Below are 22,398 nucleotides of genomic sequence, written 5' to 3' on the forward strand. Positions count from 1 at the left end.
CGGTCTGGATCCGGACAGCATTTCATTTTGTAGAAGTAGATGGCAACCAGGGTTGTAGTTTTTTTCATAGCATTTATTCTGCTCTCATATGCAGATTTGTGGATTTTAAGTGGCGAATTTTATGTTACGACTTTATCGAAATTATAGCGCACTTATTTTTGTATGCTCTAGAATTTTCTTCAGATAAAACTGGTAACTTTTTCAAGAGCTTCATTTCCATTCACTAGTAACAGCGTTTCTTAAAAGGTTCCGCATTTTTGTGAGGCAGCAGTGGAAAACAATACATTTTTATAGAAATTCGTACGTTTTTCAGCAAATTCCAACATTTTCAATTCCCCCCGATATTAACAGAGTTATGCAGAAAATTTCTATTTATAAAAAGCTGTTTTCCCAAAAAAATTCCCACAACTTTTGAAAAATAGTCTTCAATCTTGAAAAATGTTTTTGAATTTAGGAAAAAACGATTTTAAGACAACGTCACTCGCTGGAAGTAAGTTTCGCTTAAATTTTTTTCATTTGAAGTTCCCAAATTTTTTTTTTCACTAAAATTAACAAAGCAATAGAAGCAACCATAAAAACTAGAGGAAAACGGGATTATTCAATAGACAAAACAGTTTAGTGTCAGCATAGGGCTCTTTATTCGACATTTATAGATAGAATATTATATTTCAGAAACAATCTATAGTTATCTGGATAAATATATGACACTCATTACACAACAGCCATTGTTCTAACTGTATTGATATGAGAGCGATTAAATATGTCTGAATATAATATTTTGTTAGGGAAAATAGTAAAAAACAGAGGGCCGAGTGCCACAGTTGCGTTGACATGCCGATAACGACCTTTTTTGCTAATAGAAAATTTTAGAAAAATATTTTTCTTTTGAGCTTTAAACATCTCAACGCAACATTGTCTTGTGGTACCTCGGCCGGATATGTCTTGAAGTGGTCTGGCTGACTCCGTCACAAAGAACGGCTGCCTAAACATCATCAAATTACCAAAGAATCATGGTATATTAAAGTTTGCTTATATTAATAAAGATATGTTTAAATTTACCACAGATAGTGTAGATATAATAATATTTTACAATGATATGTATTATGTAAAATGTTGGCTATTCAGCACAAAAAATCAGTTGAATATAGTGCTCGACTACTAATAGGTGAGAGATTTTGGAGTTTTTTAGATTGCAATTATTTGGAAACGCGAAATTTTTAACGAAGTCTTGTTGATGTGATGCTTCTAACACTATGATGAACTACTTTTATTTTCTAATTTTAAGGTACGTGTAGAGCAAAAATTGCTGATTTTCAAAACTGTGATATTGAATTGGAACGCACATGATTTTTTTAAAAACTATCCACTACCACTGCCTTAAATGTACGCATGGTAGTGAAATTACTAATAATTATTCCAAGATTTTTCCTTACGACTACTGATATGAATTATCAAAGCTCACAATTTATTCCAATACAAATAGTTTCACTAACCTAAAGTTGTGGCCGCATTTCCAAAAACTTTCTATCCATCAAAGTCCTTGGAAATGCAAAAGATGGCACACTTGTTGATATGACTGGATGTAAAGGTTTTCCACCTATGATATGTATAGGCCTGATCTTCCATGAGAAAATCAATTATCTTTTTGTTAGTTTGGATGCGATTTTCAGCCAAGTATACTATTAACTAATACAAAAAAATAATTCTAACTACCGCTTATTACACATCAAGATATGAGAAGAACAACAACATCTAGATAGATCTAAGGACAGAGAGTTAGAGATTTACGTGCTATTAGTTTAGCTAGTGACAATTTTCCATTCAGAGCTTTCCCCACTTGCTTTGACGAGTGTTCAGATATAAATATGAGTTTGGTGGAATCGAAATATTAGGAGAAAAAGGGGAAAAATGCAAAAAATTCGCAAATTCTGTCCAAATGTTCATTGCGAGGCACAATCACTTGCGATGTTATTTTTTTATATCCCTACAATGAAAATGTGGCAGTATTGGTGCGAATGTTTTGCCGTTCAATTGATAATTTCCCTAAATGCGAAAGCCTCAAAATTCAAAACTACGCAAGCACTTACATGCTGTAGGGCTCTGTTTGCAATACAGTGAGGTGTCACTGTTTTTGCATAGTCATATATCTTCATTTCAATGAACTAGAACCTACATTCTCTAACTCTAATATTTAATCCTCTGATTTGGTATGGCAAGTGCCATTAGCTTGCCGCTGGAAATCTCTGATGTGTCCAAAACTCACTTGCTCAATCCCATCATTCTTTTTCCTTCTAATGTGAATTGTCATACCAAAATCTACTCACTACGGTCTCAAGAACATCTATAACCTAAATTCCTATATTACTTACCACATTTTAACTAGACACGAGCAAAAACTTAGCTAGAACCAAAAGGTTGAGAGCCACAAGGGCCTTGGATGCAGCTACTTGCGTGTCAGCGCTACTGTAAGCCGAATTCTCGTACGATTTAATCTTGCACTTCATTTTATCCAGAGGCAAACTCTGTAAACTGTATTCCCGATGCTCGTGCTGCATGGTACACACCGTCCTCTTCTTCTGCATCATTTCGTCGTCTTTGTCTTTCAGATTTCTCAGCCAGTTTTTATACCATTGCAGCTCGCAGTCGCACAGTAAAGGATTATCTGTAAAACAAAAAATTGAGAGAAAACACAGGGCTTTTTACGGGGTTTACCCATCAAATCCACCACCCGGAGAGTATCGAGTATTGGTTCCATTACATCCTCCGGCACATGCATCAACTTGTTGTTTTGCAGATTTAGAGTTTCCAATGAATTCAGGTTTTCGAAAATCATGCCACTTAGCGAACGGATGCTGTAAAAGGCAAGTAATATTGACGGATTCTCTTCTCCACTGTTTTGCAACTTATTATTATGAAACTCAGTGCCAGTTAATTTTACTTTTTGTGTCAATTGAGCTGACTTGCCCGTACTTAAAATTGAAACAGAACTTACTCATTCTTCTGTAAATTAAGGAACGTAATCGAATCTCCATATCCTGCAAAAGCATCTTCGGATATAAATGAAATATTGTTGGACCTCAAGTCCAAATGACGCAAACGATGCAGGCGCTTAAGAGCCTCTGTTGGAATGGTGTGAATGTTGTTGTCCCCAAGTCGCAGATATTGCAGGTTTTCTGCGAATAATACAATTTTTCTCTTATTAAGTGCATTAACTGGACGGTATTGTGCGAAGCGAGATCCGTTTTATCCGTCTGAAATGGACCTTGAAGCCTTTTATTACGTAGCTAGATTAGCGAGACGATCTTTTATTTTCCAGATCGCAATTCCATCCATTCCATCATATAGAATTTTATTTCGCACGTATTCCAGTCGTTATCGAGACAATTCGCCGCAACAAAATTAAGTTAGAAAAATATCCCCAGCAGGAATGTGTGTTATTGGTCTGTTGTGGATTTTTATTTATACCGAAAATTGCTTTTATTCGTGTATGGACGTGTAATGGATGTTTTTGCTTTACATAATTTTTCACGATCAGTTGCAATTGTCAGAGAGAATTTATGATTGCTCCGAAAGTAATGTACAAATTATTTAAAGTGCCAGATAAGGTGCCCGCCCCGAAGCGAAGTATGAAGATACTAATCAGCTATAAAGTTTCTGTTCTGTTCGTAACCCGTAAAGTGACTTTAATTTTCCGGTTGAGTAATAAAAGCAGCTTTTCTGGAAATATCCTTGCAAAGATTAAATCCTTTTTAACACCCCAGTTTCCCTACAATCTGAACCCAAATGTGTTTGAAAGGCTATTACCGTACTAAGCACGGATCAGATCATTTCCCTTCAATCAATATGAATGTGTACATAAACTTTTACGCTCATCGTACAGAGTTCAACTAAGTGAGATATAAAATTCGCGTGTAATGGTTCTATTTCTGTCTAACATCGATGCTTTTCTGCTCATTAAAAAATAATTTCTTTAGAAACTTAATGTTTTTTCAAAAAGCTTTTATGCGCCTTTTGACATGACATAATCCATGAATTATGTATGCGTTTATGAATATTAACTACGCTTATCGACATTGGTAGATAAAATTGCTTGATTGGTTGGGCAACAGAAAGTGACTACCTCTCAGCTATTTGATGTATGCTTAGCACGAGCTTGATTGATCAGGCTATCAAGGAAAATGTGAATTTATTAGTTTATTCTTATTGCTTGGTGCGAATAATTTCAAAATTGTACTTCACTGTTGCTCTGGGAAATAAAACTACATTTATTTCATTAATTTTCATATTTAATTTACCTTTGAAACTGTAAATTAGGTATTTACATGTGATGAATAAATAAAGTGTGAATAAACTCCAGCGAAATAGGCCCAAAAGCAAAGAAGCGCCAACAATTGTAAGAGCCGATTTATCAAACTCACCGAGATGTGTCTCATAAGTTGTTGAGTTATGCGTCGTTGTGATTTATTTCGATTCCAAATGTGAGGGTAAATACTGAGAATTTTATCAACCGTATATGGCCCAAAGTGCCAACACGTAGAACTTCTGCAGATCAATTAATCTTAATCAACGTAACTACTAGGCAATTAGTCAACAAAATATTTAATCAAAAGTATGATTTAATGAATTATTCATGTAATTTTACAAGAACAGCTTAGCAATTATTCATTTCTGCTTGATATGAAACCAGAAGAATATTAAAACTCCTAAGACAAAAAACATTAATATCGGCCTAATTCTGTGCAGGAAAACGCCCAGTTCCGTACGACACAGTTTCTCAGCAAATAAATTTGTCTAGATTCCAGTCTTAAGGGCGTTGAAAAAGAATTAGGTAGCAGTTGGGCAAATTTACGTGTTACAAATACAAAAGTAGTAGTTGTTTCATTAAAAATGCAGACAGTCTACAATTATAATAAAATTCTACTGAAGCCAGTATATTTATTTGCAGAAAACATGTTCAACAGTTAGCACACGAAAGCCAATTCCCACTTCGCAAGCTGAAATTATTCGCGCTAAAACTAGGTCGCTAAAGTCTAATTAAAATGTTTCACATCAAGTGCATTCGTTTATACCGTAGCCTTAAATTCCAAAAGATTTAAAAATCTAGATGGCAATTATTCAAGTGCAAAAAGCACTAAAAAGAAGCAATTATTTATGCAAAAGTTCGCTTAAAAATTATAGCGTCTTTTGTTTTGCACCGTAATTTATGTTTTGTTTCTTTTCCGTGGTAGGTATTTTTTAAATTATTAAGCATGTTTCAAACTTGTTAATACAGCGAATAATTTAAACATGAATTGGAAATAATCACGAAGTTCTCATCAGAATATTCACACGTAAAAAATAATATGTGTATCATACAATATCGAGTTATGCACAAATTAATTAAATTTTCGTCTGGATTTACGCTCATATCACAACTGAAGATAAGATAAACGAATTGTGGTTTTTTGACCTTAAGAAAACCATATTTTTTCTACAAAGATCGGGGGCTGCTTTGAATTGCTGATGGATCTTTAACATGAACATAAAAGCTTATACTTGCAAATGTCGGTTCTGTTTTCTGATAAGCAAATGTTCAAAGCCCAAAGGGTTGGTTACTTTTAGGGGCTTTTATAAAATGCTTTTTTACCTTAAACATATATTTCCCAACCCTGTTTAGTTCTGCAGGCCTCAATTTTTTCTTTTGTCTTATTCTATTTGTGTCAAGCAAAGAAAATATTGTTGAAATGTTCGAAAATGTTTTATGCAGAGTGCCGAATAAATTGATAAAATAACCCTGAAGTAGCGCAGCTGCCTAAATGGAGCAGTTTTAGTTGGTTTGGATTTAAATTCAAAATTAGATAAACATTGTTATATTCTGGCCGTTTAATTGTTTTGTAAACAAGCCCTATTATTCCTGCTATAGAATTCAGTTCTCGCGGAAATAGTTGAGCATTTGCCTCAAACGGATTTAATTGAAATTTTAGAATTTGCCCGAACACATTCATGCGATTTTGTTGCTAAATTGGGAAATAATGAATATTTAGTTTTCAGTCAGTAGAAACATGCATTTTATTGGAGTTCTTCTGCAAAGTTTACCATATGAAATAAAATATTTTAATTTAAACTTTTTGTGTTGTGTTAAACATTTTTATATTGATACTGAAAAAGCCGGGAAATTTGAGTGATTGTAGATCGGATATTGGAAATACTGAAGTCAAATCGAATTCTATAAAAGATTTTAATGGTATACTATTAGGAGTTTCAATGAAAACCTCCGATCTTTTTTGAAGTTGTTCGTTTAAAATTTATCGTTCAAAATAAACCTCCAAATATTAACCGCAATGGTTTAATGGAAAATATACTTGTTCGCTGAGTTTAAACACTCAGCGATTTGTCAATGCTTCTGGACTAATGGAAAGCAACGACCCAGATTGTCAGAATTTAAATGGCAGTATCTGCAAGAAATATCTTGCGTTTTTAAATGTATTCTGGTCGGGGCATTTGAAATATTCAAATTGATGGGTGGATTAATTTGCAATTTTTATCTTCTTCAACTTTTTAAAACTTTGCAAACAAAACAAAGATTTTCTCGAATCAGAAGACAACGAAACAACAATCTATGCAACATCCGACAGATCAGCCTTTTTTCGACGTTAGCATGATGAATCCAATACCAGTTGCGTGTTATATGTTGAATGTTTGTTCCTCAAAGTTCGCTTTGCATGTGGAATTTAATGAGTCAGACTTAATTATTAATTAGTTTATTTCGAAGTGCTATCTGCTTTGTTTCTTATCCATAATTTAATATAATATTAGACAGATTAAATAGCATGTTGTATTTCAGGTGTGTTTTACTCCTCCTTGTTTTGTTTAAAATTATTTGCACCATTTTCACTTCCATTTTGGGAAAGACGTGTTTTATTTAAATTATTACGATTGTCACAATACAATTGTAATAGGTTTCATGAATTTAAATGGAAAAATCGTTTTCGTTTTGAAAAGTGAAAAGATTGGTTTCTAGGGGATTGTAAAAAATTAATCGTGCCAATTCAAGCCTTAATATTTTTTCGACTGATAAATGAACTAAATTAAGAACATTTTAAACCAGTATTTGGGTTTTCAGTCATATTTCGTTCTTTGCTTCCTTAATATTTGTGTTTAATGAATACAATTTTAGAATCGAGTGCGTTCAGTAAATTAATTAATAAATCTTATGTTCATGTTAGCAGTAAATTAATGATCGAAATCTCTATAATCTCCGATACTTGCAGTTTTGTGCCAGTAGGATAGTTTTCCCATTTCCTCCATATTGCAGATACAAACATGCTCTCACTAAATCGCTTGCCACTAATTACGCAATTTGTGGCAGTTAGAGGAAATTACCTCATGTTTTATCCAGCAGGATGAGTATTTAGACTTTCCTATATTGCTACTTCGATTATAAATCTTCTTCCATTTCCACTCCAATAGAAGTCTAATTTCCAAATTGATAGTAAAAAAGTGCCAGTTTACTTAATTTATAATTCCCCTTTAAACAGCGCCCAATTAATGTTCGAATTGTTTATTTAATTAAAAAATAAAACGAACTAAACGTTGCGATATTTTGCGTGCTGGCGATTTTATAAACGTTAAATTGTATACGCTGAAATTGGAATTTATTATTGGTATTTTCCAATCATTTATCATTTTTAGTGACGGTTTGGTTGCGTTATTAAATTCATATTAAATATAAGAATGTATTTCCTGCCATATTCGACACTTGATTTATGAATCTATGTAAAACCCTTTTTCTTATACTGTGCTGTTAATATAACTTTACAACAGTAGCTGTAAATTGGAATATTTTTTTATTATTTTTGCCTTAACTGCTAGAAGTATTGCAATATGTATGAACATGATTTCCTGAGGGCTTAATGGTTGTTTGGAAAAAGAGAAATATATTTTAGCTTTGCTAATATCCAGGAAAATTCCATTCGTTTAAAAATTGATTTCTTCAGCTGAATTTAATTGGGTACAAGCTTTGCACCAGGAGAAATCACATAATGGCGCTATCTTACCTTCTAATCCAGCGAAAGCCTCCTTATCGATTGTGTCGATATTATTTCCGTCCAGTTCTAAAGAATTGAGAAGGGTGAGATGGGAAAATACCCGTGAAGGGACCGTTCGAAGTTTGTTGTGTGCCAGTCCCAAAGAATCCAAGTTTCGCATCCCTGTACAAAAAAATCAAAGGTTTTTAATTAAAAAGTCAGACGATTAATTTAATAAATTCACCCAAAAACACAAATTATATTATTTTACGCAGCAAGGATTAAATAGACTCTACTTAGCATACATTACAACTCCCATTCACTCGAATAGAATGAAATGGAATGTTTACATTTCATTATTGTGTTTTACTCTGGATATTTTCCAATCCCGCTCGCTATTCCCGGATAAATGCAATTTAAAAGAGTTTCATTGCAGTCGTGTGTTGCTTTCATTAGCAGGAAATTAATTTGGAAGGTTTGCTCAAATAAATTCACCTCCACAAAAAGTGCATTCAAAATTGTTTTATTCGTGTTCACTATAAAAAAATCCACCCAGGCACTTCTATTGTGAAAGTTGATTAGATTTTGTCATATTAATTCCCATGTAATAAGGTTGCTGGAATGAACTTTGTGAACTTTGAAACCCATTTTTTATCACCAACTCTGGCTGGAAACTCCAAGCAGGAAAATTTATGAGAGTTGGTAGTTTAATAACTTCGTGAAAAGGAACAGGAACCTGTGGGTATGAGAGAAGGGCAATTTTATTCTATATGTGAACTTTTACGAGGAATTTTTAAATTATAGCACTTTCAAGCCATTGTATCACCGGCGAATTATGACCCCTTCGCACGTTCCTTAAATCAATAAGGCACATAAAATATCTACCTTCAAAATCTCCCTCCTTTATTTCACTAATCCGATTCTCTTGCATCTCGAGTTTCTTAAGCATATCGAGTATGCCTAACGACCGTTGAGGAATGGCCGTTAATCCGTTGCCTCCTAGGTTAAGCCGTTTCAGTTTCCTGCAAGAAAATTCGCAGTTAAATGCAAACTACACAACGGTGACCACCTTGTAGGCCTGGATAACACTGCTGAGTTGCACTTTTGAGTTGTTGCAGCTCTATGAGTAAATGAGTCTTATAACTCATTGGGTAATGAGTTATAACTCATGGCCGATGACGGAATTTTAACATCTAACAAATAAAACCATCAACATATTGCTTTTGGGCATACGATTGCTTGAAACTATTTGGTCTAAAATGGGGGAAAATTAGGAAATTTTGAAGAAACTAAAAAATTTCAGAGCGATCAAGGTGACGAGTTTTCTAAACAAGATAACTTTGTTTCGATTTTGTCCCAAATTCAAACGTAAAACGGGCATTCGAATAAGATGATCAAGAAGACCAAACTGTAAAGATGATGATGACTTTTCTTCTAAAATCCATCTTTTTACTTTTTCGCATAAACGACTCTCAGTTTCCCGCTATTTTACAGTAAAACGTTAGGAAAAACGCGTTGTTCTGTTTAGAGAGATTTGTTTAGAAATATTGACCCAAAAGTGAAGACACCGGAGTTTAAATAAACCAAATTATTCACAGCGACAAAAGTGACGAGTTTTCCGAATAATTGATTATACACTTTCACTTCTGCTCGAGGAGATATTTTTGTGCAAAAATCTAGAAAAAGTTATTAGGCTTTTGTCCAAAATTGGAAGCTGCAAAAGGTTTCAGAAAAAAATGTACAAAACTGTTCAGGACGAGTGTTCCAATAAAATTTATTTTATTATTTTCACAGAAAATACCTGAAGATTGTGAGTATTTTAAGTAAAACTAAAAATAATACGTTTTTTGCGTAGCAAGAATTGCTTAATAGAAACTGTGCTAAAACTGGAATGACCTGGAATTTTAAAGAAACTTGAAATATCTTCAGACCGATGACGGTGGCAAATTTTCCAAATATTTTTTTGGAAACTTTCGCTCTCTGGCGGTATTTTCAAAATAATCTTAATTGCTTTCGGTAAAAAACTGAATAAAATCATTTGGTCTTTGTACCAAATTCGAAGCTGAAAGGGGTTTTCCAAAGTTCTCTGCAAACCGATAAATGAACCGAAACTTATTTTGTAAATTTTGGCTGCAAAGACCCCTATTTTGTTAGTAAGGAAGAAAATCACCAAAAAAGTATATTTTTACGTTTTTTGATTAAAAACTTTTACTTGGTGATCGGTTTTTGCGAAAACCTTAAAAGTTTTCGGGAACAAACGGAATAAATTTATTTTCGTTTTTGTCCCGAATTTGACTCCGAAAAGTTTTTGTAAAATTCCTACAAAGCTATAAATAAATCGTTTCATTTTTTAGGAAAAATACATCCAAATCGTCAGCGTTTTTAAGTAAAACTCTACAAAACAGAGCGTTTTTGTGTAGAAAGCAAAGCATTTAATCTTTTTCGGTAGAGGATTTTTCCAAGCCTTATTAAATCATTTAGCTTCCATCATGTTCTTTAAGCCTGCTTACTGCGCCATTTTCTTAAAGTGTCGGACAGCTTGACTATGCTGCAAATTACTTGCTTCTTGATTGCTATCCGAGAAAAACGCATTTTAACACACTTATAACACTATGAAAAAAATCGAGAATTAATTGTTTCCAACGGCAATTTGCCAGAACAATTCACATTATTTACAGATTCGATATAACGTTCTGTGGAAAATCTGCTAAGAGCCTGCAGGCTTCAGAGCTAAGATAATCCGAACCGTAATAACCATCAACAGATTAGCTGCACACCTAATGCGAGAGGATAGTTAAATAATGTATACCCGTTTATTGTCGCAGCCAGTAAAGCATTACGTCTTATCTCTACCTTCTCTGGGTATAAATCAGGTTGACGCGATAGTAAACCTGAGTACTTACTTTTCCAATCCCACGAAAGCATCTGGATCGATCGATGTGATCTTGTTCTCATACAAAGTAAGAATTTCCAGAGTATCCAGTCCATTAAAAGCTTTCGCATGCAGGCTGGTAATCTTATTGTGATTCATGTTGAGAATCAACAAATGATTAAGGTTCCTGTATGCGGGAGATGGAACTTGCGTAAGGCTGTTCTGCGAAACATCCAGCTGCGTCAACATTTTTCCTGCAACAAATCCGCAAATATTGTACATGTTTAATGCATTATAATTTTAATCCTTATAGTTAGAAATTCTGGAGTTTCCAATTGCATTTTATAATAGCGTCCTCTAAAACCAAGCCCGCAATCCTGCAAAACAGACACGAAGGCGCAAAATAATTGCTTCCCGTTGGCTTAGCGTTAAATTCCACTGGCAAACCGGGCAGGAAAATTGCAAATTTCAATACCTGCACAAGCAAACGAGTTTCCTGCCCAATAAGTCTGATATTGCATAATGCTTAACACATTTGGGCTTTCGTACGCATTGACAAAGTACCCTTTTGTGTTCTATTAGGAAAAAACGCCAAACTTCCCGTCTTCAAACGAATCTAATTAAAGCGCGTTAGTGGTTCATCCAACTGTGCTTCAATCACAAAAAGTAATCCAGAATTAAAGAATCTGGCGCTGACAGCAATTAGAACGCAGATTTATGTATTCAAACATTCAAGTTCCGCTTTTTCATTAAACCTTTCGTTTTTAATGATCAACTGAAAATCACCCCAGGCAGGTTGGAGTTTAATCTACAAAATAGCACCGATGGAATGAAAATTTACGCACTAGTGGGCACGACAAGAACAAAATATGCTCTGAACTCTGGAAAAGCGTTCTTAAAATCTTGACTCACATTCAATCAGTTATCAAGAAGCAGTTAGAGTGAATAAAGCAACTGAAGAGATTGATAAAAAAACACAGTTAAAGAAGTATCCACAAAAACAGTGGAACCTTTTGAAAAAATCCAATAACAATCAAAGATGGAAAATAATGAATAAAGGCACTGAAGCTCGCCAAGGTAAAATACCCCTGCTTAGCAACAGAAGAATGAATGTCCTGTTGTTCCATAACAGATACAAGGCCTTATCGCGTGCGAAATTAAAGAGGAGGAATAAAGGGCGACAACAAATTTTACTCGTAGCAGAAATGGTGTAGAAAGCTAATTATGGTCCCAAATACCGTATTAAACGCCTCTTTTGGATGGTTCTTGGGCCGAAGTATGTACTGAGTTTTATTCTACTTGTTTCTTGTTTGTCGCATTAATGATTTTGAATATTTTATGTCTATAGCCACTATTTTTATATCAATTTTCTAAGCTGTAATGGACGGTAATGGAATAATCGCGATTTGTTAGTTTTTTGCCGCTTTAGTTTAAGCAATTGTACTCGAGCAACTAATTCATTCATTTACGCGATTTTGTTTTGCAAAAGCAGCCAGAATCCACGGAACGTGTTAAGTTCTGTTGGTTTTGAGTATATAAAAATATATTGTCAGTGTCCCACTTTATTAGCTGAAGTGCAAACCTACGATCTGAACTGATGTATCGTGCAATACTTCAACCACTAAAGGTTTTTGGGCAAATGCGACCAAACCCCAAAACGAGCCCATAACACGCATTCCCATCAAAGCTAATTAAATAGTGACTGAATAATGGGACCATTCAGATCACAATCACCATGATATTTGTAGATCATTTCAGTAACAGCGCTGTAAATTTTATGAAGCACTTCCGTAAAGCGGCCATTTTTTCATCGCAATATATACTTCGCCGTAAATATATTTGTTTCTTCTTCAAGTATATAAATTGGTTCATTGATTTTCACACTTTTTTCAATCGGTCTTACAGGAAAAATGAACTTACCAATCGAGCTGAGCGACGCCTCTTCCACGACTGACAAGCTGCTGTTGTGGATGGTTAAATGATGGATATCAAGTCCGAGGAACACGAAGCCAGGCAATTTTCTCAAATTGTTATGGCGCAATTTTAAATAGAAAATAATTAGGGATTTTCCTTTCAGGATGCTCATCGCGTTGTTGATGTGCAGCTGATCGGTAAACTCGCAAAGAATATCCAGACCATTCTTTTTCACTTGGCAGGTGCATGGCGCAATTTCTGCTCGTTGGGGACATGTTTGCGGCACCTGAAAAAAAAACGATTTTCTTTTAAAATCTTCTGCATTAGTAATAAAGTTTTCAATTTCCGATGCATATTCCCTGATTCGTTTTATTTTTGTAAAGCACAGCTCAAAGCAAATTTATTTTTCCATCTTCTTTTCGTATATTGATTTGAAAAATTCGAGAACCATTCTATTATCCATTAGCGAGCAGCAACAGCTTGCAATATTTTATGAGCAATGGCGGAATATAAAGTATCCAATATTAATGGTCAGAAGCAGCAAGCGACTGCATTGACATATTGGAACATATTTCTTATTTTGTGTCTCGAGTCTCTCGTTTCTCGCTACACTCGAGGAACAGGACACGACACAATTTAAATGGCATTGATTGAATGAATCTGGATTCTCGATTTGCTTCCTGCAAAGGAAAACATTTTTGTTTTACAAACAGGCTGCTTTAAATCTTTCGTGTAGGAAATTGAACAGCAAAAATGTGCTATTTGGTTTTATTAGAACTTCGCTGGGTTAGTAATTGCATGTTGCCTGAAATGGAGAGAAAATTTATTTTCAGTTGTTGTCAGCCACAATTTCAAATTTGAAAAAGCTTTAGAATAACTGGCAGCATATCGGAATGGTTATTTGCGCTCGAAATGCCAATATTAAATGATACTGACCAGCTGAGATAGAACGTAAAAGCCATTTCGATTAAATATTCCTAGTTGGAAATTATTCAATTTACTGCATTTACCTTAATAATTTTCTTTGCTTTGTGAGCTTTCTGAGCTTTGTAAACTCACATTTCATATACAATTACCTCCAATGGTGCAATTGCTCATTGAAAATGTTCAGTTGAAAATGGGCAAACGTAAGAAGATTAAAAATAGTTTCGCTTCTTCTAAGCTGTTGGATTTCTTCTTTTTATTTAATTTGATTAAAGGAACAATCTGAATTTTTTGTAATTTCCGACTATCCCGTTTATTTACAGAATTGTTTCAAGAAATACGTTTTTGGTCTTGCAGAGATACATTATTGTCGATTTTCAAAATCTAGAGTTCATCAGTGGACTTCACAGATTTATATGGCGTATATGGCGAGTGTTGGTCTTAAATTGTCTATAAAATTTCAGATTTAACATGAGTTTTAGATGGTAAAAATCGGACCAAGAGCAGCAAGATTATCGTTTAAAGAACAAAAATTTTTTTTGGACCACTGTGTAAATAGAGGGAATGGCCTCTAGAGGAAATTCAAAAACCGTTTTCAGTTATTACGTTTATTTTTAAGCTTTTGGTGTTGAGATCGAAAATACCTTTTTTGTGTTCAACGAGAAGCATGCCAAACTCTCTGAAATTTTTTGATTTACCACCCTGTAGAAAACTTAGCTGAGGTGACTAAATTTTACCAAAAGGGCCCCTCACAAAACATAAATAGCACTCAATAACGCTTCAAACAGAAACCATATTGCTTTAAGCGATCAAAATTTATCCAGTTCCGAAGTTAGAGAGATTTTGGCTGTTTTGTAAATTGGCGATAATTTTGTTGAGCAGTTTATAAGGAAGGAAAACCAATCCGAACGTAATGCAAATAAAATATGGTTTGAGTAAAAAAACGAATAATATTTAGAAATGCACTAATTCGAATAAACGAACGAGAATAAAGCAAGTAATGTCTAAGTGCACAAAAGAAAATATTGTTAATGCGTAAAAATAAAGGCAAAAAGCAATCCGCTTAATGAATTGAATTCGTTGGGATCAAAATTATGAGTTTTCAAATGATAATACTGTTAGCGAAGCATTAGGGAAAGGGAAAATGAAAAACATTTCCGAACAGAACAAAGAAATTAAATATATTTTGTTAGAAGCAAACGCAACAATAGAAAGCTGTGGCCAATATCAATACCAAAAGAAAGCGCTTCGAAATTGTCAATACAGCCAGCTAGTTAAACAGCTGATCAAATAAACTTACTAATAAAGAGAAAGTGACAAAATTATAAAAAAAGTACAGAATGAAAAAATACCTTAAAACAAATTTTTCCTTGCAGTCAAAGTTCGGAGACTCGTCTTGTTCATTTAAAATCAGAGAATTTATGTTCTTGATCAATATATCCAACGAAACATGTTTCCAAACTGACTAGACGATTTAAATCGATATAACGTATCTCCACTAGTTCGTTCTGCATATCAAAACGATATCGGAGAATTTACTAAAGCGTTTCCAGTTCATTACTTAATGGCTTTAAGAACTTTCGACCAAAATCCAACAAATTCCCCTATATGTTCTCAATCATTCCTGCCAAATCAATCCAAAGTTGATGGCCGGGAAATTGAGTTAACAGAACATGTCACAAATTCAATGTATTGTTTCCTTTCAATGTATTAAGGTTCAGTTCCAATTAAGCGTGCTTTCCTGTAAGCAATTAAGGAGAACGTCGAAAAACCTTGTGGAAAAGTTAGTTTTTCTGTCGGCCGGTTTACTTTTGACTCGCTAAAAATACACTGAATGGGAAAGGAAATTCGGAAAGGTCGTTGTTGAAAGCTGAAACATCCTTAGAGAAATTGCCCAGATGTTTTCACTGATACTTCTATGAAGTATCCATGTAAATTTATTTGGTTGCAAACTCACTGAGATCTAAATGGAGTTAAGAGCCAACAGCCTTGGAGCTCGATTTACAACGTTCTGTTAAATATTATTTCAGTCTATGTTAGTCTCCAGTCGCCGCAAGAGTATCACAATGTTTGCTTTCAACATATTGAGGAAAGCTACATTTGAAAGTCTGTTTTATCGGTTTGGCTGAACAATTGGGTGGATAAGACAAGAGGCACGATTTAATATTATTACACGCCCCAGGGGATTGTAAATTTAGTATAGATAAAATACACGTGCAGAATTGCTTGGGACCGTTTGACAAACTGTGTATTAGGATTTAATCCAGGCCTACAAATTAGAGCAAGCTTTGCTAAATCAATGCATGCTTTCAGGGTAACACCGAAATGTGTGTGCAAATGCATGTTTTTCTGTAAGCTTTCGCATCAAGGCCTCTATAGAGAAACGTAGCTATGTTGTGAAAGAGCCATTTAAAAATAATATTCTTTATGTCCTTCCATATTTGGGAGCTCTAGAGTTGATGTAAGTTCTTGAGGACAATTCCATAAACTATTTGGCAAAACTCAGCTAAAAGTTGATGCTGAACTAGAAGTTAATTATTAAGTTCAAAATTGCCATCCCGATGATGCGCATGTTGGCTGCGAGTTTTATAATAAAGTTTGCTTCAGCAGATGGCTAGACACATATCGTTTCGCGAATCGTTTGAATAATTCACAGTTCTGACCCTTTGATGAATTTCGAAGTTACTTAGCCGAACCAGGGAGTTCCATAAAAGTTTTTATTGAGTAATTAGAGACGAAAATTTCGTTACATCCTCAGTCCCGTTTCAACCTAATCGAGTAGCTGTGAGCAATAGTGCGTCTCCAAGTCTGCGAAGGTTCGAATGATCGCTAAGTTGCAATATGGGAAATTGGGGTGTATTAATTTCGAAGACATCCTGCGGCTATCCCTTGTCAAATCTTGGCATCTGCTCTGTACAGCAAAAATAAGTTGAGCTGTATTAACACGAGTTTATATGGAAATTTTAGTTAATTATGTGACTCTAGATTTGGCTCGCCAGAAAACGGGTCCAGTCGAATATTTAATATAAACTTCAAGCGATAAATAGTGGATTAGCAAATGTTGGTAAATTGCATAAAATGCCTCGAATTAGTGATTTAATTTGCTTTGTTATTAAAATGTGTACGTTGAGTAGATAATGTAGGAAATTTAACAGCATCACAGTCCTGGCAAATCAGCCGAAAATGCACTGCAACGAAATTATCGTTTGAATCAATCCATAATATTTGATCAAGTTGATGGTCTAGAATTCGAATACATTTCAACGGTTTTTTTCGGTTAAAATGCCGACTTGTTAACTTTAATCTGCAGGAAATGTGCAGCAAAATCAACAATTCCCAACCCAATCGCAAAGTTATTGCATTATTCGTTAAAATTCCGACTGACAAATACGACCGGATATTGGAGGATGCATTTAAACAACGTCGAGTAATTTAAATTTGTTATTCGAGCGCATTAAATATTTTAAATGGAATAATTCTGCACTAATACAAATTAAATATTTCGTCCTGACTAGTTAATTAATTATTCACATTTAAATCAACAGCGTTTCTTCATATTGTATTTAAACCGGACGAAATACGATTTTCAACCGCCCCAAATATTTCCATTGAAACAACTAAAAAAACTCGGGAGAATGAATAGAAAACCAGAGAAAAATTGCGATAAACTGCTTGGTTGTTTTCATCCCGGTTAACAATCCGAACGAATCCAAGACTTTAAAGGAAACCCCAAGGGGTGCGTCTTTTTCGAATAAAAGATGTCTATTCGTCCTGTGTAAATTCGGGATTTGCAAGACAATAACTAGTTTAGCGCAAAAAAGGCCAAGAGATGGAACGATTTCAATCGGCTTCTATTCAGTGTCAGAATTGTTGTAAATTATCGAATTAGCTGGCTGGGAGATCTTTTACGTTTCTTTTTACGCTTCTTTGCTTGTCGGTTAATACAAAAAAGACTTTCAACCGGAATTTTAATACCCACTGAATCGAAAGTGAAAATTTGCTTGCACTCATACAAGCTGCTTGTCTGTTCAAAGTTCATCTGTAATTTCCTTTGCTGATGGCTTTCAATGGAAATAGAGTCTCTTAGAAGACCACTTGCAAGCAAAGAATTTTAAGAATATTTTTCTTTTCCGGGTTTAGAGGCTTGATTGTTTCACCGATCCAGCGAGCTTCTATAAAGCTGATAAAAGGGTTAAAATAGAAAAGGTAATCGATATTGCATTCGTGATGCTGCAAAAGCGAAGCTATTAGACGCTATACAAGCTTTTGTTGTCTGCTAAATGCCTCAATATGTAATTCTCCTGGTCATTTATTCCTGGGTAGTTGTTAACTTCCGGCTATAAGCACGGCTGAAACTGACCCGGCGATATTATGAATTTCACTTTATTTGAATGGCTTCTGACTCATTTATCAGCTTCTTCGATTTACATGCAGCAAATGAAGAAAGTCTGGCTCTCAGAGTGAATTTCAATATAGCAACTGGGTGCTATTTTATTGCGCAGGTTAATTTAACAGATAACTAACGTCTTCAAATATTTAACTTAAATCTCCAGAAAGTTCTAAAATTTTTCTGTTATTTTTAGCTTTAAACCTTCCGTCCTTAACACGCGGCTCATGTTCAAAACTGTTTCATGCAAAACGCTCGCGATTTATCGCAATTCGAGAAAAACAGTTTATTCGAATGTTCCGCAAAGTAGCACAGAGCTCCGTAATTCTTAGCAATTCAAATGGAATGTATATATCAAGAAATTAAGCTTCGTTAAGGGCTGTTCCAGCTATACAAACAGGCTTGGAGCATCAAGGCCCGAAGCTAAACATATGTATGGGAACTTGAGCCCTATGCTTGACTTTATTCGCTGCGTTCATACACGTTTAAAACGGTTCCAATTTTAAATGAACTGAACCATCACAACACGGTTACAAAACTGGCAATTCCATTGCGTCTGGATGGTTTAGTAAAGTAAAACGGGAGTTTGGGTGGGCCAATCAATACGTAGTTTTGGGATAAATGGTTGGCTTTTGGTAAGCTTTTGGTGCGCTTTTGGAGCTTACCTCTGCCGTGGCCAGAGCGCACAATGCTACCAACCACAGGATCCAGGTCCAGCCTCTTAACGGCCACGCCTGCACCCTGGCCATGACGTCACGCCACCGGGGCGCTAAGCCATCATTTCCAACGCCCACCGTCCCGACTCATGCACCACAAGTATCTGAAACAAAAATAATTTTAGCACCCCATTTAAAAGCAAACATCCTGTATATGGAGTGGCTACTAAATGACCACAATACCACTATCCTCTGGAAGAAAGCTTGAAAAATTGAGGTGGTTGAAGAAGATTGTAACGCTTTATGTGTACAAGACGCTTTATGTGTTCAATTCTCGCTTTTTTTGTGTTTTTTCACTTTTACATAAAATTTGTTCAGATATGATACTTTGATCTGAGTATTTTCTCCATATTTTTTTTCGGAACGTTTGGTGAAGAACGTGTTGCTTATTCTTTAGAGCAACTTTGTGCCTTAGTTTCTATTTAAATTCCTTATCCATTTTGGTGTTTCTACTTTCACAAAAATGCACAGATTAGCAACTGATTAGGTTATTGGGCTTCAAACCGTTGGCATCTTTCTAATGTTCCAAAGGAAAGACATTCCGGACAACATTCTATTCCATCATTATCTAGAAGGGAGAAGAATCAGTTTCCATTACAAACTATGTTCAAGCAAACAGTTCTAAGCCCAGAACGTGATAAAATTGTCCGAGTAAACGGATTATAATTAAGATAAAAGTCAATAGGTCCATAAGTAACAAAAAAATGGCAATTTTATAGTGTTTTTCTTTACTTCTCAGCCAATTGAATAATATAACTTTACCAAGTGAAAGCTCGTCTTAACTCGCAACAACATTTTTCATTTTTGTTCTCTCGTGTTCGGTTTTTGGGCATTCATTCCGCAAACTATGAAAGCAGAGAACGAAATTACGAAAGATATAGGTGGACTTAGAGCTTATGTTATAATACGGATTTTTCTTTTAAAGGTATTTTTTAATCTCGCTTGGAGATGGATTAGAAGAAGTGCGATAGTCTTGTTTATCAATGGATTGTTTAGCATCCAGAGGAAGCGCAAAGAAAACTATAGCTATTGAATAAATCAATTCGGGTTTAAAGGTTAATATATTTTTCTCTAAATTGTTCAATTAAGCAACTTCTCGCATATCTAAGGGAATAAGCAGAAACCTCAGCTTGTTGAAATCACATATAAACCCATATTCTTCAGAAACTAAAGCATTCCCTTTGGTAGTAACAATACCTCTGCACAATAGGACATGAACAAGTCGATTATATAATTTTTCTAAATTAATAATACAATTAAAAATAGACTTGTCGTTAAATATATGAGATATTAGGCATCTCTATTTATGCCAAATAAAATGCTCAAAAAATTAGACGTTACTCGGAAAAATGTATAAATATTTTGGAACTGGATAAATTCTGATCGCTACGAGCAATTAGATTTCTGTTTGAAGCGTTATTTACCACATTCCTTTGTCGGTTAGTGCATGTTTTTGCAAAAAAATTGTGGTACAAATAAAGATCCTACGAAGTTCCACCTGCATACATGGCTAGACAAAAAAAAATTGTTTTCGCTCATTTCGTTTATTTATAGAAGGGTCTTAAAAAATTGTTGGTACTGTAGTGATAAGTTTTTTTCTTTTGAACCGATTAGCAGAATCTAAGGTTTATGTTGGAGCTAAAACATACCAGGTTACATAAATAAACGAAACATATGAAAGTGAACTGCACTTTAGTTGAATGTTTGCTGGAATCACAGATTTCAGGAGCAATTGTGCTTTGGGTCATTTTTATGCAACCCCCTTTATCGAGTTTTTGTCTTAAATTGTCTACGAAGTTTAAAATTTTTTAAATTTTTTTTAAAATCTAAGAGCAGAAAAGCTATTGTTGCCAGGATCAAAAAGTAATTTTTTGAGCTCATCCTGTAAATAGACGAGAAGACCGAAATTTCAAAAAGCAGTTGGAGCCATTTGGTTCATCTTTATACTTTTGCTGTTGAGGTCCAAAAGAAACCCTTTTTGTCAAACTTTGCATTTTCTCATTTGTTACTCTGTTGAAAATTTCTTTGATGTGCTTAATTTTTGCCAGAACAGGGACTAACGGAACCCAAATGGTGCTAAATACGACTTCAAACAGAAAGCAAATCACCCCAAACAATCAGAATTTATCCAGTTGCAAAGTTTGGGCAAATTTGGCGGTGTAACTTTCATTTTGTTGAGCAGTTTAGTTGCGAAAATCCACAGGGTGTAATTTTTCTTTTAGATAATTATCACTTTTATTCTTCCAAACTCTTTTGTGGAGGAAGAGTCATAGAAATTTAGTTCCTTCATATTTTCATTCTTTGTTCAATTTGGGCAAAATTTATCAAATAGAATTAAAGGCAACATAAGCGTAAATCTAGCATTTCTTTGATAAACTTATATCTATTAATCGTGTCAATCCGTATCTTATTTTTACTCGAAAACTCATATTAAGCAGTCGAACGCCGCAGCATTGAGTGAATATTTTTTAACTTAATCTTCTTATTTGTGCAACGTTATTCCTTTCGTTTTTTATATATTTTAATTTTAATTGAAGTTACTTGTATGATGGTTGAGTCCATTTCAAAAGCTTTAGATACGAGTTGCACTCGAGAAATTTTACCATTTCAATGGATTCATGGTTGAAGCCTCGATAAAAACCTGAATAAAGCGCTGAAACTTTGGTAATTTGTGAAAAACAAAACGCGTTTTCAATTCAGTTGCAAACCCTCTATCGGAACAGACGCTATGTAATTTTTGCCAACATTTTGGTGTTTCAAAATTAGTTGAACCAAAGTGATTTGAATGCGTAGAAATGGTACTCGGCTTGGCGCCAGATGCACCTCAAATTACACCTAATTAAGCCACGTGCAAATGCTAAGAGACCCTCAAACCTCAGATAAGCCCAATTACAGTAATAGAGGCATATCGCTTGATATTACGGGGAACATCATTATCACTTGTCCGTGTTGTACAAATTGAATTCGAGCATTTACCAATATATGCCAAATCATACAAGACAACGGGAAATTAATCATCTTGAATGCATACAGTTGCGTTTATTTGGCAATGTATAATTTAGTTGAAATGCTTAACTTTTCCCTAAATCTAATTTTCTGCTGTTATTACTTTGCAACACACGTTTAAAAAACAAAAAGTAACAAAACCTCATGATATAATTGACAATACAAAAAATGTAATTTATAAAATTCCTTGCGAATGCAATAAATTTTATATAATAGAAACCTCAAGACCATTACACAAAAGACTCAAAGAACACCAATCATACATAAAAACAGAGAATATTAATCACACGTTTGTCAACATGCATTTGATAATTGCCATAAAATTCAATTGAATAATTCCACAATTTTAACAAAAGAACAATCCACAAAAAAACGTAAAATTAAAGAAAGCGCACTAATTTTACTAAATCAAAATAATTGTGTTGCTTCATGTTCATTTAATTTAAGTCATACATGGTTACCTATGCTAAAATCTGAAGTAGACCAGAGAAACATACAGCCAAATCAAATTTACACCAAAATTATTAATTAACATTACTTTATTAATTTAAACAATGATATTAAGTCAAAGTC

At 34.4% G+C, this 22,398-nt stretch overlaps 1 protein-coding gene across 1 annotated transcript; it reads right to left on the reverse strand.

The window, feature by feature from the left end:
• Positions 1-614: 614 nt before the first annotated feature.
• On the reverse strand, positions 615-18,927 carry LOC125503279 (leucine-rich repeats and immunoglobulin-like domains protein 2). The gene is made up of 8 exons (XM_048663342.1): positions 18,769-18,927; positions 12,799-13,078; positions 10,910-11,132; positions 8,892-9,028; positions 8,037-8,189; positions 2,993-3,173; positions 2,713-2,852; positions 615-2,662 (listed from the first exon to the last, which is right to left on the reverse strand). Exons 1-8 carry the CDS (start codon positions 18,850-18,852, stop codon positions 2,376-2,378), a joined length of 1,485 nt encoding a protein of 494 aa, XP_048519299.1. The 5' UTR covers positions 18,853-18,927; the 3' UTR covers positions 615-2,375.
• Between the last annotated feature and the right edge of the window lie 3,471 nt (positions 18,928-22,398).

This window comes from Dendroctonus ponderosae, unplaced genomic scaffold, assembly GCF_020466585.1.
Source record: "Dendroctonus ponderosae isolate FM_Combo_2020 unplaced genomic scaffold, Dpon_F_20191213v2 Dpon_F_20191213_164, whole genome shotgun sequence".
NCBI lineage: Eukaryota > Metazoa > Arthropoda > Insecta > Coleoptera > Curculionidae > Dendroctonus > Dendroctonus ponderosae.

Coding starts and splice junctions, on each gene's coding strand:
- LOC125503279 (XM_048663342.1), bottom strand. CDS start 18,852: ATGGCCAGGGTGCAGGCGTGGCCGTTAAGAGGCTGGACCTGGATCCTG. Junction 11,133..12,798: donor GGCGTCGCTCAGCTCGATTG/GTAAGTTCATTT, acceptor GATTTGTTGCAG/GAAAAATGTTGACGCAGCTG. Junction 8,190..8,891: donor AAAGGAGGGAGATTTTGAAG/GTAGATATTTTA, acceptor TTTTTTGTACAG/GGATGCGAAACTTGGATTCT.